This window comes from Vanessa tameamea, chromosome 8 (genome assembly GCF_037043105.1).
Source record: "Vanessa tameamea isolate UH-Manoa-2023 chromosome 8, ilVanTame1 primary haplotype, whole genome shotgun sequence".
In the NCBI taxonomy this organism is placed as follows: domain Eukaryota; kingdom Metazoa; phylum Arthropoda; class Insecta; order Lepidoptera; family Nymphalidae; genus Vanessa; species Vanessa tameamea.
In genome coordinates, this window is record NC_087316.1 from 13,706,119 (window position 1) to 13,723,071 (window position 16,953).

A 16,953-nucleotide genomic window follows, 5' to 3' on the forward strand; every position below is an offset into this window, starting at 1 on the left:
GTATTGGTATAATATACCTATATATAAATATATAAACACTGACTCCGTGATAAAATGAGCCCTCCAATAATTTAAAAAAATATTCTATCAAACAAAATTGTAATCAATCAATAAAAAACGCTTAAGAATCAAACGATAAGGTTTGCTAAGTGAGTGGGGTTTGGTGTTGTCGTGTGTGTGTGAGAGAGGGGTGATATTTTTAGTTGTACAGAACTACCGTGGATGCTAATTGTAGTATTTTTAACTGCCACAAACCCGTTTTGATGCCGCCAAAATATTATAATAACGACTCTATCGATACAGGTTCCTTTGTTCTACTTATAGAACATTCAACTCAATATTCGCTTTACGCTGTTACACAATGACGCCCGGTCGGAATAATGTTGCTTACGTACAGATAACGCGGACGTGCCAACTGAGCTATCTTATTTGCGCAGGCATTTCAATAATGCACTACTGCAGCCGTGGCAGGAGGCGAGCCGAAGCGCACTCCCGACTCCTTGCAGAAGTTATGCTATATATATACTTTAATATTGGGTGAACATTGCTTGGCCAGAGGAGGCCAGGGCTCGCCGTTACCCAATATCGATAGGATTTACGACTATTAGATTCATATTTTATTTAACATTAGATTATTATTATATATTGTATTCCGCGTAAAATATGAATACATATTAACAAGGTTATTAAAATTATCTTCGTATACAATCATATATTGAAGGACATAAGATTCCAAATAAATTTATAAAAGTATATTAAGTGCAAAATCGCCGGAATTTACAAATTATATTTAACATAACATAACATTTATTACATTTCATTGTGTATAAAATTATATAGGTTAAATATTAATCGTTGCCGTAGTTCTAGCTTTAGCTTCGGATATTTCCAACATCTAGCGTGCCCTCGTAAACACAATATTCAGAACTTATACATCCCACTTCCTACGTCACCTATCTGTCAGCTTATATACTCGTATAGACAATTGACAAATAGTTGAGGTTACGGTGAGTATATAGAATGTTAGGTAATTAAACAAATCCTGCGTTATCTGGTCCCGAGTACACCGAGCGAAGACAAACAGACGCAACGAGCCCGATAACAGAAACAGTAGTAAGGTATGTTCTTTGTTTTATACTCGGTCTAATATTGAATGAAGATTTACTCAAAAGTATCATAACAACGAAACGACGTTCGATGACTCAATAAACAATCGGTTCATCCAATATTGTGCAAGTTCCGTCTTAGTTAGCATTATCGTACCCTAATAAGAAGTGAGCATATCCTCCTCTTAGCAATAATAAAGCTGGTAAGAGTGAAAGTGACTCACTACTTTTTGAAGTTCGTCTAGAATGACCGTCTCGATGATTCAGCTGACCGCTGTGAGCTGTCTGCTTTGCAACATCCAGCTGCCTCCGCGTCGTGCGAATCAAAGTCCGCGAACTGTTCTAAATACCAAAGGCTTTTATTTCACGTAGAGATTATAAATGTCGTCACGCCCTGAATGTTATTATATAACCTTATATTATAAACGATTTTGTAGATTATTGGAGTTCATAGGAATATACTGTAGACACGGTGGTCAATTCCTACACGTAGTGACATTTTTATACATATTATATTATAACCTAGCTAGGAGCAGCAATGCAGCATTTCACGCACTTGATTGGAATTGAATTGTACCAACAATATATATATATATGATGGTACAAAAAAACAACTGTACAAGATTTTTAGCGCAACTGTTGCAACTTTAACTGTCTAAGTAGGTAACACCCATTCATCAAACATTCTACCGCCAAAGAGCAATATTTAGTATTTTTATTTGAAGGGTAAGTGAGCCAGTGTAACTACATATATGCGCAAGGGATGAAACATCTGAATTCCCGAGATTGGTGGTGCTTTCGTGGTTGTTATTTTTTACGAGTACAGTGCCCATGGGAACACTTAACAACCTGATATTTCCAGTCAGTCTTATATGAAATACAAAAAATATATAATCATTTTTACGCAGTGTTTAGATAATAGACATTTTATATATACCCATGAATAGCAAAAAATAATCGAAAAAAATTATTCTCTGCAATTCGGTAACTTAGAAAATATTATTCTTCAATAACATCGTGTTGATCCTTTTGTTGCAGTCCAGCCAGTGAATGGCTCAGTACAGAGGTAGCCCGTAATGACCTCCAGCTAAATATATTTGGAGCGTGAAGTTCTCAACACGCTCCGCGGCGCGTGGACGTCGCGAATGACGCGTCGAGATGAGTTGCGAGTACTTACTTGTAGATGAGACGAAGACGGAGACGAGGCCGCGGTACCGTTGCCCAGCGACATCGTTCAGCGCCATAGTCATTATCAGGGTCGCGAGTTCACTTCATTTCATTTTCTTACATTAAGCACTATGTAGCCTAGAAACACACTAAATTCGACATGGTAATTACTATAAATGACCTCAACCTGGGATCCACGATGTTCATGTGCAATATTTTACTTCTCGCTCTCTCCGGAAGTATTTCTTGTCTATTATAACACTGTGTTACGTTTTGTAACTGTAAAATGAACAAGCAAAAATTTGTGGACGAAATGAGCTAACAAGATTTTTCTCGTTGAAATATTATCTAAATTTAGGACGGCAGCCAGTTAGCTTGGGTGCCGACGCATGAGAAGCGAAAACTATCTCAATTCGAAGTTAATTTCTTAATTTCATTCATTGTCACAACTACAAACTCACATTGGAATAAGATAAGAAATAATGCCCATTGCGACTGAGTGACTTTTATTTTGTGATATAAGTTTCATACATTCAAGCACATTACATTGACATTGGAAACTTACCAAATCCTTTTATTCTAAAATTAGGAACACCGTTATCAGTCTGTCGTCAGCTTCAAGGGCAAGTTTATAAATGAAGTCATACAAATCTTAGAGCGCCATTTGTAACGGCGCGATCCGCATTAGCTATTCCGAAGATAATAATTAGTGCAGTGGGCTAGCAGGAGTGCTAACGAGTAACGTAACATCGGTGCGCTGGAAACGCTGGCGCAACGAGAGCCGCGTGTGTGGCGTGTGTGGCGTGTGTGGCGTGTGCCGGACGCATACGAACACATGCTACTAATGTGCGCGGCAGTGCTAATGCTTACCAATGTATATATAAATTATTAATATATATATAAATATATATATAAATTATTTTGTATATGCTGAGCTGCTTCAATGACCGAGATGCGAGTATTTAAAGACGAAAGTTCTAACACTGATAAACTCATTTTATAAAACGTCCTCTAATATGACGTTCCCGTTTTATAAACGCAACATTAAGGTCTCCCTCGTAGTTAATTATTATTTTTATGACTCAATTCATTCTATTTTATCGGCAAAATTCCCAGCTAGCTGCGTTACCCTTGTTTAAATAGGAACAATGAGTCATATTATAAAAAAGGTTCACCCTTGGCCTAAATATTTCGTTAAAAGGAATCCAACTTGAGGGCTTAAGATAATGAGCGAGCTTCATTACCATTGTCAAACGGTACAACGTTAAAGGCCATAGTAATATGTATTATTATAGGGAACCGTGTTCTGACCGATACTTCTTTAGCTATGACCCATGAAGTTGGAACTCACGACATAACCAGACACTATACATATAGACATGCAGAGAGGAATATTAAACGTGGCATTAAATTTGATTAAATAAATTAGATGCCAAAGATGATAATAATAACGCCGCTTTATAGTTATTTTAGTTTATTTATAAATATAATTAAATACTAGTTCAGTGATATTGAGAGACAATTTCACCAATTGTTGGTACAGAATGACATTTTGATCTTTCGTTAGGAACATGTACTTATGTAGCAAGTATAGAGAAACCGATTGTAGTGTAAAAATAAATAATAATAACATAATTTACGTTCAATGATATAATCTTACCAAAAGCGTAGTCATTACATTTGAGGCAATATTTCATTCTAACTTCATTGGCTGACATTACTGATTACCGGTAATTAGATAGCAATTCGGGACAGGATGCCATTTCGCTCACCACGTGACAGGTGACACGCTCAGAACCGGCTCACATGCGTACGTACTCATTTCACTATCACTGGCGCAGTGCGCAGCGCGAGCGGCGGCGACGTCTTCGACGCGATACACAAACATTCATTGACGACTCCTCGATATCATGGGAACGTTCGTGCTCCGCAGCGCAGGCTGAAAGTCGGCTATTATCTACACTTCTTGGCGCCTTTGTTTCACTATCACTCGACTTCCGAGAATTCAAAAGCTCCTACACGTGTTGTATTTATTCATAAAATACTTTAAGCGAAGGAATTCCAACAATAACATTCAGCGTCAGATTAGTGACAAAAGAGATTAAACAGCGTCGGGAGATTTGGATTCGCTTACCCCAAAGCAGGATTATCGAAACTGGTGTTTATGGTTTTAACTTTTAACACTTAACCGAAGGAAGTACAAAGTGAATAAAAAGTCTTAAAATGGGAGTAGATAATAGTACAGATGTATGTGATTACCGAATCAGTGCGAGTCTAACCAGTCGAATGAGTGTCAACATCAGTAATAGTATCACCTTGAGTCTCGAGCGGCCATTTTACCGCGAAGTTACGGTTTGACTACACTAACGGCTTCGAATATGAGATGCAATTCTGAAACGATAGATGCCAAGTTATCCGATTAAATAGAATTAGTTGCAAATTAGTTAATATCGATTTGTTCGACCTTGAGTAGTGTAAGTACTATGAAAAAGGTTGTAAAGAGGTGGCAGAGCGATAAAGCCCCTCCGTAACCCGAGCCAGCTGTGGGGGCCGGGAAGAATGCGCGGTGTCCGGTTACACCGGCGTGGTGAACGGTCGGCGGCTGCGGCGGTGCGTGACCGATTGGCATTACAACGACCACGGTATAATCACTGACAATATAACAGGTATTTACCTAATGAAAAACCTATAGTCTTATATGTCACAAGACACGATGATACTTTATTGACGAACGGATTGAATATAGATAACAGTTTCGATCGAAACACATCTTCTCGTTACGAACCTTCGAAACAAGAATTGCATAAGTGAGCAACTGTTTACAAATGCAATTCCAAATAGTAAACGCATGTCATGAGAAGCCTTATAATTATAAGATACGCCAGCACGAGACAAATTATGAAGACTATTTGAGCACATAGAACAATATTACAAATGATGAAACACAGGTAAACTCCATTATTTAGATGCGAAAGCAATAAACCACGATTGGTAAGACTAAAACGCGACAATTACATTATCAATTGTTTCAGACTTTATTTATTTGTCTTAGAAGTGAAAGCATTCCTGTTATTTAGATAAATTGATCTTTTTTTATTGATCAGCAGTTCTATAAATAAATTTTAAAAACAAATCAATAAAAGTATATTCCCTAACGAAGAGAGAGTGCAACTAGCACGGATTTGTGTGCACGGATGTGAGTGACACTCCGTGGACACACACAGCCAAACGATGACCTCCAGGTCATTTCAAATAAAATAAGTGATAATTTATTTTAATGTGAACATCAAAAGAAATCATCTATTTTAGTCTGTTTCAGCGCTCGTGCTCGGGTCTGCGGTAATTCTTGCGCTCCAGTGATAGACTTTTGATCTGTTTCAAGCTTCTACATTGTATATACACTTGGTATGCCTGGTATCGTTACAGAAATGATTCAAGTTTAACATTATACAGTTGATAAGAGTTATAACTATTGTACTAAAATATTTGTACTCGATTTCAGTTAAATTGATCCATCATAGATTAGTTCGTAATGTTGGCGCATGAACCTACAAATTATAATGTATAATGTATGCTATGGTTATATATATACAGCGGAACGAATAAGACACGGGACGTTTGTACGAACAGATAATATGACATTCAAACTAACATACAACTGTCATAAGCATGTAGGTCAGGTCATTAAGTTTGACGATATCTACATTTTAATAAATTATCTTAAACGTAATTATTAAATAATTAGTGACGGTAACTGTCGGTAAGTGCCTCTCAGAACATCGATCACATCGATTTATCGAGCCAGGATGGCACAGTGGTATCTTAACCGTGTGCTGAGAATCCGGAATTTCTATTATATGTAAGCGTCTCTTTCTATATCATAGACACAATAGAATTTGAACTTATTGTGTATAAATTATTAATTATGCAATTGACAAAATATTTGAAAGCGAAATTTGCGTAACAGCGAGCAAGCACATTAAGCGAGTTCATTGACCGGCCACTCACACACGAATAACAATTATATACACTCACATTTTATTCTGTTTACGAACATCCGACATTCCAAAATGTTTTTTTTTATCATTTCCACACAATACAGGCAGCGTGTGGTACCAACAGACAGAAATTAACAGAAAGTAAAACTGAGAATATTGACTGCCAACGAAGCGGATAAGTATTATTATTGTGTAATTTATGTGATTGCTGTACGGCACTTAGCGTCTCGAGGTACTTACAAACGGGCAGTAGTACTTCAGAGTATAGACATTACTGATGGTTCTCAGTCTAAGGCACGGAAGAAAGATTTTATAGTAAATAATTTGAAAAAAGCCTATCATGTTAATATTGTTAGATCTGATTTGCAACGGCAAGCATATGATGGTCGCGTACAGACACAAAGAGACACTGGGTGGTTAGATATGTATAGTATAAGAAAACGGAACACGATGTCCCAAATAGTCCTAAGCGTAATAATCAGAACCATTCAGGTTAAACTGTAATTATTTAGTGTTTGTCGACTTCGATGAATCACTAGGAACAAAAGACAAGTCGATTGCAACATCTGCGCCTTCGAACTGTTAGCTAATAACGAGGCTGCCAGATAAGGCCGCAGTTACGTGTTACGACCGTAGACACAATTAGCCTCAGCGATTCTAAGAAGTCCGTTTAGAATTAGTCGTGAGACGGAAACATGAGCTGCGACGGCGCAGGCGCACGTACAGTCCCGCACAAAGCAATCGGGTCACCGGCCCGCTGCACTCCGCGGGAACCACCAGTACGACATTTGAGAATAATAACTGGAGCATTATAATAGCAAAGGAGATCAAGAATGAACTTCGACATGGTCACGCTTAACGTTATATTATTTTAAATACTTACTTATTCAATTATACAATAGAAAGCTTGGTAATCATTTTATTTATTTTAATAACTGTACTTTTCAACATTGACTCATTCAATAAATCACTCGAATTCATATTATATTATGTTGCAATATTACCTATTCACAAAATATTTATACGCCTTAAAGATGTGTACGGAAAAATTAGCCGTGTTGCTTATATTGTGGGGAACCCACAACTTTCTATCGAAACAGCTATCTCCGCGGAGTTACGAGTAGGTACGGACAAAACTTACTCTGCTGACGGCACCGGCCGACGGCCGTGTTGAGTACGAATGTACCCGCGCGGAGTGGACAGGCCCGCATTGTACTCGACCGCAGCAATGAAAGAGCCATTCACACTCGCCGCCTATTCTCCTCTCGACTGCTCAATGCGCTTAATACGTTTACTAGGAATCCTTTCTCAAAGCAACATCCGTCTCATTGTGCTATCACTTAAGGAAATAAAAACTAGATGAGATATATTGTGTGGTATGAAATTATATAAGACCCAGTTGTATCTCATAACACCAAACCTCTATACGTATAATACGTATAATTATAAAACGATACAACAGTATCACATCGCAAGTGATAAATATTCCACGTCCAGCTATTTCCATTCAGTGCTCATGTTTAAGTTATCGACGTTAAAATATCGGGAGTGAACTGGGCCAGCACTATCCTGAACGCATTAGGGGCACATTTGTCTTATGGCGGCATTAGGTGATTGCGCAGGCGCCGCGATTGCTTCGTCCGCGCCTGCGCCTGCGCCGGCGAAACGCGATTATCGACACTTAGGATGAGACATCACTTGCTCACAAAACAGATGACCTATTTCGACGAAACGCTAACCACAAACAATTCAATATACTAAGCCCGCTCATAAGATTTAGTTAATAATAACTTCTGACTAGTTATTCTAATCCACTCGTTGACTAAATTATGATCGAATGAAATACAAACGATTGGTAACGGAAGCGACGCCGTATAGCATGGAAGATATACATTATTTTAAACTCATTTGTGTTGTAGAATACTAATTGATCGTACAATATTCAAATGTATTTATTCTTTTTTACGCGTTGACGTAATGCCGGCGATACATTACAAGTAAGAACAGCACATGTAACAAAACACTCATCAACTTTATTAAGACAAATTACGTTGTAAATGTAAATGTCTAAAATGTATACTCAGTCCAAGCACGATAACACTAGAAAAAGAAAAATATAACTTAAAATGAGATAATATCTTAGATTCAAGGTAAAAAAGTAATGGAAGCAACAAAAAAGGTGCTTAGGTATGTAAATATATTTTCGTGAGACGCAAAAATTCATAATTGATAGTAACGCAGTACAACATAAATTTCATCGACGTTCGAGTGGCAGCCCTGATTACGATGTAACTCGACACTTGAATACGCTTAGCGACACACAATGGACCCGACGGTTCCGTCTTTATATTGATTGTAAACAATTTGTTTCGTACGAGAATGAGCGACGCGTCAGGGCCGCCAGCCGAATGACGCTATGTTATTGATTCGACTCAAAAACAATTGTATAATGACGTGACTGTTGCACTACTAATGATACAATAGAACCTAAGTTATAGGTATAATTCTGCCAAAACAAACCTTCGTAAGCCTAAAAAATGTAGTGCTGATAATATTACATTAGCGACAGCAGTGGGTCGAGGTCTACTGCGTGTCCGGCTCCGCGGCACGAGATGCGCGCAGGGAATACTAACTAAAGCTACGTCCTCTTTAGCACACATTTTCTTCGATAAATCGTTGCATAATAACCTTCCACGCGATTGCCAGTCTCAACGAAATGTTTCCTCAAAATTGTTTGAATATAAAAATGATCCTGAGTGCTTGCTTATAGAACGTTAAATTGCTAGTGTAGTATATACTGGTAGCCGATGTTCTTTACCGAAATGACATTTGCAACAATTATGCACTACCTCTAGCGTGCTGACATTCCAAAGGCAGTAGTGTGCGTGGTCGGGGCGGTCGGGCCGAGTCGGGACGGGTTAGTGTCACGCACACGCGCACGCGCACGCCGCTGCCGCTGTACCGACGCGACCTCGCCGGCTGTTAACCAGGTCCATGCACCGAGCGCTTGCAACAAAACGAGAACAAACTGCGCTAGGAAACACCTGCTCATCGGATGTTTTAACTTTTATACCATTAGGAAATCCATAATTTTGAAACATAATTTTAGTTCGCACGTTATAAACAATTTCAAATGTAAAATTATGTTTGAATTTAAAAAGAAGTAAGTATTGAACTGTGAGTATTATGCAACAAGGAATAAAACTGATGTAAATCTCAATACGTAATTCGTATTTAATTCGTAATTAGTATATCGCATTCCGGCGGAGCGCAGCACACGCTCGCCGCTCGCGATACTCGCGGTGAAAGCGCCCGCAGCCCGCGCCGCCTGCGCCGCCGAGCCCGGTCGAGTACTCACGCCACTTTCCACCGACCTCGCCTCGCTTCACTTCAATGTCACACACTTAGAAACATAACTTACCACTTACACACTAAACCAATTTAAGTTATTACGGTACGAGTATAGTAACAGTTATAACTACACACATCACGATGTGGGTAACCTTGCTTCCGCAAGTGTGTCTTAGAGAGGTATTTTATGTTATTCATTCTAATAAAATGAAATCTAAATCAAGCCAATTATTGCCATAATAGTATATTTGTTATTGTTTACTGTACGGTGCGGCGTTACGGTTTTCGGATACATATTTGCGAAAGACTGACGCAATGAGTGATCGGTCCGGCTCGCAGTGGATACAATAAACATATATTGTGAATAATATGTCAGTTACTAAACATGATGAGTTTAAATAAGATTGAAATCGCAATCGGCGGCCGGTGCGCGGCGCAGTTGCAATTATTGCCAATTGACCGGCGCGCGCGCGTGTGTGCGTGGCGTATACGTACACGCCGCGCACGGTCACAGATACAGATTTCATTCGTGTGCACAAACCGCACAAGTCCCTGGGTAGGTATTTGCATGTCTTTGTTACAATCGCGAGGATACAAGTTGTATAATATTCTTAAATATTGTACTCTTGAAAAATACTTAAGCTGAATATCTTGATAATTTTAGGCGCTTTAGTAATTAGTTGGTATATTCTTAGCGCTCTGCTGTCAGTTAGGTATAACACAAGTGCTACAAGTGTGACAATTTAATAACTTTACCTAAACATCAACTAGAAGGCGCTCAGTCCGCGCCGCGGATCACTCCATCACCGTCCGATTTAGGGTCTACTAAAATAACTCAATCGAATTTAATGACAACGTATGTAACTACAAGCACATAACCTCTTAGTTCCCGAGGTTGGTGGCGCATTGGTGATGTAAGAAATGTTTAATATTTCTTACAGCGCCATTGTCTATGAGCGGTAGTGACCACTTACCATCAGGTGACGTATTTGTTCGTCCGCCTACCGATATCATAAAAAAAAGATTCTGTGGTAGACCAAATGACCTGCAAAAAATGACTTCTACTTGGACACAGAAATAGGTAGAAAAGGGCTAAATACCTACTGGTATAACAATAACATTATGGGAAATAGTGATGTACAATATGATTGCTTAGTTTTAAATATGTATATCTAGCTAGTCGTAAATACCCTCGATATTACGTCATCGCGATTAGAAAACGAACGACCGAATTAGTAACGTATGATATGACAAATGCCGTCCGCCGCCAGCATCTGTGCGATTACAACAGCTGAGCCTCTCACCGCGGAGCGCGTACCTACTGTGCCCCGTGCACAGTCAGCCCGACAGCCGCCGATATGAGAGATGACTGACTGAGACAAGTACTGAAGAGCATTCCTATAATTCACGTTTTACAATAATATAATTGAAGGTAACAAGAAGGACGCAACCCTTGATACGTAGCAAGCGACTACAAGCGTGGCCAAAGTAATGTAACTCTTGCAAGTCATCCGACGTGTCGCGAGCGTGTCAAGGCAATGTTAGGAGGGCTTATCAGTTGGATCCTTTTTTGGTCGATAGTTCGAATGGCATGCGCAGCACGTACGAGTGCGTCGTAAGGTCAATTACGAAAGCGACTCGTCCCGGCTGTCACCCAAATGAGTGTACGCAAGTCACATGAATTCGTCACTTCTATATCAGACTCTTCACAAATATTTCATTGACTGAGGCACGAATATACGATAAATAAAGAATTATTCATACTAATAGAATATGTTATTATCTATTTGTATTTGTAACGCATTTAACAATTCTACTGTAATATCTACTGGAAAACCTCATCCATGTATAATTATGGATATTATCCAATACATGTAGGTAAGATTGCATAACGCGGAGAAAGCTTCGCCGCTCCGCACAAAAGATATAAACGCGCGCTCGTCCCGACCGAACGCTCGTCCTGACGAGACCCAACACTCCACGAACAGGCAACTCCTAAGTGGCCGTAGTGTGTTGATGTATATAATGATAGTTACCTGATCCGACTCCGTACGTATAAAATAAAGAGCTATTTTTATTTAAGCAACCAAGGAAACACAAAGATTTTCAAACCAGTCTATTCTCACACAGACTGCGTTGATACAATGTAGAAAATATTTATTATGGTTCAAATTATGTTAAACAATATTTATTTAGATAAAGCGTTTATCTTGTAAATGAATATAGGTATTATAATTTAGAGTTAATAAAACTAAACGAAAAATTACGTTAAGTTCTTCCATTTATTTATAAAGAATGTACAGAGAGTTTATATTACAGAACAGCGGTTGCAGACATTTGTGTAGACACGTTAGAGACCTAAAATCCGACCAGATAGAGAAAATTGTCGACAGATTTCTCTTCGGATTCATTGGCAATTCCGCATGTAGGCCACACGTCAGCACCGCGGGGCACCTTTTTCCTTGCCTTTTCCCCAGACTATCTACATATATTCAAACGTCATCATTCATAATTCAACGATAAAAGGTAGAGTAGAGCGGAACAAACAAACACTGTCACGTTTATAATATGAGTAAGGACGCATGACACGGACCCGTAGTAGTGGAGGTTAGAAATGAAAGATTCCATAAATTTTATAATCATTTTTATTTCAACAGCCAATCGAACGGGCAAGACGTTCACGGATGACGATTCGTCAATAGAGTTCATCATATAAATAACACATATACATACACACGTGTACACTGAGTCACGAGGCGCGGGCCGACTAACATACGTATATACAAAGCCTCAATTCGCTCGCTGGCGACGCGTACCGCAGTACATCATACATTCGTAATCGTTAACTACTAGAGTACAAAAATAATACTGTAGAATAAATATTCGCGATCGCGGCGAGTGCGGTCAGCACACGGTCTCCATGGGCAGGCGCGGCGGCGCGGGGGCGGCGGGGGCCGCGGCGGGTGCAGGCGCCGCCGTCGTGTGCGTCAGCGACTCTCCGCACGACGGCAGGTGCGACGACGAGTGCGCCGCGCCCCCCGGAGCGCGCGCACACCACGCCGCCGCCGCTCGTTTCAGCGCCGCCCACGCGTGCGGCTGGCAGCCCACCACCAAGAAGATGAATACACCTTGCAGCGCGTTCAGCAAGTCGGTCGCGTACCACACGTACTCCGGCCCTCCGGCCGCCCATGACACGACGTCCGCTCCCCACGTCACGCCCATCACCACCACCAGCTTTGCGCAAACGCGTCCGAGAGCCGCCCTATAGACAGATAAAATTTACATTAAGTAACAGCAATTCGATGTATATACGTACTCCATACGCCATCGTCTAGTCAGCGGTCGTCCTTTACCTTTCTGAGGTGGACTTGACTTCGTCGCGTCGCCAGAGTCCGCAAGTGAGTTGCCTAGTGGTGGAGATGAAGAGCGCGAGGTTGACGAGCAGCAATACTCCGACGGGGCCGAAGAAGTATACGAGGATCTCCATGTCGCCGTAGAACCAACATCGCTGCACGGCGAAGCGCGGTCGCAGCAGTCCAGGCGCAGCGGAGGGCGGCAAACGGTCGAGCAGAGCCGCCGCGCCGGCGACGACCAGCGGCCCGCCCCACGCGTACACCATGTAGACGCGCAGCCGACACGCCTCCTGTCCGCGCTCCAGCGACGTCGGCCGGAAATCTCTGAGCACCCGTCACACAACGCGTTACTTACTACTCGCTTCTTAGATACTTACTTACTACGGGCATACTCATTATATTTATACCATTACAATGACATAACAACAATGTGATCATAAGAAGCCATTCGCTTTTATCAATTATGAAATATTGTACATATGATTTACAAAGTACATATTGAACTTAAATTATTTCTTATCCTGCTTTTCGTGTCCACACACAAAAACATTTACTACGCGAGTAAAAACAATGTACCTATAAAACTTGCGACATGAAGCGACTATAGGTACTAGAGACGGAACAGATGATGTGTCGAATCTCAGTAATCACAATGAATTAATTACCCACAAACCGAGTGAACGAATCGTAAATTAGAAAGAACGTAGATAAGACGAATGCAATCAAATGCAATTTTGATACAATTTCAAACTGTTACAGTATCGCTATGACGAGTGTGAGTCGTCAAACGCTAGTTTGAATCTTCATACATGTTATGTACGAGTACATACACTTAAGCACCGACTTGGCCCTGTTGCCTGTGTGACACAGTAACGATAACAGCCGTCATTACTATTCATGATTACTCGTAATTTCTTAATCTTTCCTTATTCACTGTATTATTAATAATAAAGTAATTAAAATGTGATTAAGACTTCCTAATAATCCTCAACTAAATAGTTTTAAATAGGTAGAAGTATATTTAAGAACCCCATGTTCTACTTCTATTGATTTGAGTTCCCTTTGAACAATTGTCTTACTAGATAAAAATTAACGAACATACATTCAAACATTTTAAATAAGCTTTATATTGCACATTTTATTTATTGCATCTTTTTTTCGATTGTAAGTGTTCCGTGAGTATACGTTTATTGATTAGTACAATAGTCACACAGGAACACAGCTGTTAACTAATGTAAGATAATGTTTGCTATTTCTTGCTGTAAACTTTGTCAAAGTACTCACCTAAATGTCCACCAGATGTTAAAACACATAGTGTTGAGCCAGAAGAACGCCGACAGAAAGAGGAAATGCATACACACAGCTGCACCGCACCGCATTAAACCGCACATGCACAGAATGATTATACCACATTATTGTAAGGAACTGACAGGACTATCGAACTCATTGATAGGAGAACAATATTCTCACCAAGCGCGCGACAAAGAGTGGGCGGCACTCTATCGCCGGCAAGCTGTGTAGCGGCGAGCAGCACATCGCCTAGCATCAGCGCTGCGACGTAGTGCGTCTGACATCTCCAGTGCAGCGCGTGATGAGCCGCCGGCAAAGCGAAGCCAGCCGCTAGAGTAGCTGCCAAGAATATAGCTCCCACAGCGAGCCCGGTGCCGTACAGAGCGTGTCGAGCCGTCTGCGCCGGCCGAGAGGAGCGCGCTGCAGCCTCGCATGCCAGCACTCGCGTGCCGCTTTCGCCAGCGACCGCCTCGGCACACCACTCACCCGGCTCCAATCGCGAGTTTTCACCATGAAGTTCCAACGCTCCGTCCTCAAACAGTTTCGAGCCCCTTAGCGCACCTGCCACGGCATACCTCGACCCTTCCGCACATACCGGCCAACCGGCACCCACTGCACTACCGTTGGCTAGTTCATGTAATTCATGCAAAGCTTCTAACGCACGAACTTCGTCCTCCACGCAACGCGCACCATCGAAAGCGCGCCCCTCGGCACAACACTTGGAAGGACCGCGACCTCCGGCATCCTCGGCACAAACGAGAGCAGCAACTGCATCCGCACAATATCGTTCAGGTGGGAGCGCAAGAGCCGCTCCGCGCATCAACAGAGATCCATTGTTTGCAAGAAGTGCATACGGTGCAGCATGTTCAGGCAAAACACGAAGTTCTTGACAAGCAGGTACGCGAGAAAATGCTAATCGCCAATGCACTGGCAAGCGGCCACGCTCCAGAAAAGAGCCTCGAGCCGGTGCATATACGAGCGGTGCCCAGGGAGGAGTGTCCGGTGTCGGACGACAGGCGGTGGACACATCTTTTGCGATTAACAAGTCAGCTCGCAGCGATTCAGCTGGCAGCGCCTGGTCGACTGGGCAGCAGCGCGGCACATCGAGGGCCGCAGGACGCGCTCCACCGGCCGCCGTCAACCACGAGCAGAGAAGTGCGAATGCTACTGTCACTAACATTGCAAATTTCTCACCGACTGTGAACACACTCCGAACACTGCATGACGAATCCTCGTATAATACAATATATTTTAAAGTTACTTCCTTTTAATAGGATGTATTTTTCGCGCGATATATAACTTCACTGGTAGGCCGTAAAATTGAAACATATTCGCCCGTCGAGAGCGAATAAGCACGTGCGAACAGGACTGCTACGCAGAGAGCGCGACCTCTCACTCCGGGAGCTAGTGCGGCACTGAGCGTGAGCGACCGCCAGAGACTTCGGAGAGGCGGAGACTCGTTGCGAAGTGCGGGCCCACTCATGAAGTTGTAAGCCCACCGTAAAGGAAAGCCTCGTCGACTTTCTGAAGTACTGAGTAGGAGTACACGCTAACGCTAAACAAACAAAGATCACGTCGGATACTCGCATACAGCAAACGGAAACTAAGCTCCGAGGTGAACATTCATACCTACATCTAAGTTCTTATAATATACATACTCATTTCAAAAACAGAAATAAAAAGTATTTTATTCGAAGTGATGATAATTTATACACACATTTTTAATTTACTTTTGATATTTCATCGTATTTATCTTTGAAAAAAATTGTAGAAATTCTTTCAAGGACTACAAAATTAGATGTCTGTTTACTTTTTACTTGACTAGTGTGACTTTTGACAAGGTTTTACGAGGAATTTGTAAAGGTCCTCGTTTTATAATGGATCAATTTTATCCACGTATTCTTTATTGACCTTACTATCATTTATAATCGATTCTAATATATTCTGTTGTTATCTAAGTGTTGTAAAACATTGCCTGGATTTTTAGTGTATCAAATATTACGATGCATTCGAAAGCATAAATATATCAAAATATATCGTCACAATTCTTTAAAAACATATTTTACATGACACTCCCATTTAAATTACTTTGAAAGTTGTCTATCACTAATCTTTTTAGTTTGGTCAACGAAACAATAAGTCAGTGGCGACACCTAGCGTACGTAATGTGTAATATAATTATCTGAATGCTCTTTTATTTACATTATACAGTACGTGTACATTTCGTAAGATGGCGCTTTTATTAACTGAGCATATGCTTGAGGTAGTTTACTTTAATTCTCCTAGATGACCGCGAAAATATTTTCTTTTGCATATATATAGAAGTCGCATCCAGTTGGTCAAATTACCCTTTTTAATTAACAATCTGGACATTACCAGTTCAACGAGATCGGCTTAAATGACTACCATTCGTAGAATATGGACTGTCGTGTAAATAAAAATATTTAAATTGCTAGTTTAGGTTGGAACATAATTACTTGATTAAATGCAATTTATAAAAATCGTTTGGAAATCATCATCATCATTACATAGTATAAAACAAAGTCCCTTAACGCTATCTGTCTCTATGTATGCTTAAATATTTCAAATTGCACAACGGATTTTGATGCGGTTTTTTTTAATAGATAGATTGATTCAAGAGGAAGGTTTATATGTATAATACATGCACAATATAGTCGAGAAGTAGAG

At 40.7% G+C, this 16,953-nt stretch overlaps 1 protein-coding gene across 1 annotated transcript; it reads right to left on the reverse strand.

Moving 5' to 3' along the window:
• Positions 1–12,249: 12,249 nt before the first annotated feature.
• On the reverse strand, positions 12,250–15,793 carry LOC113404784 (probable G-protein coupled receptor Mth-like 1). The gene is made up of 4 exons (XM_026645806.2): positions 14,446–15,793; positions 14,260–14,338; positions 12,976–13,299; positions 12,250–12,884 (listed from the first exon to the last, which is right to left on the reverse strand). The coding sequence occupies exons 1-4, from the start codon at positions 15,443–15,445 to the stop codon at positions 12,527–12,529; spliced, it is 1,761 nt and encodes a 586-aa protein (XP_026501591.1). The 5' UTR covers positions 15,446–15,793; the 3' UTR covers positions 12,250–12,526.
• Positions 15,794–16,953: the final 1,160 nt, after the last annotated feature.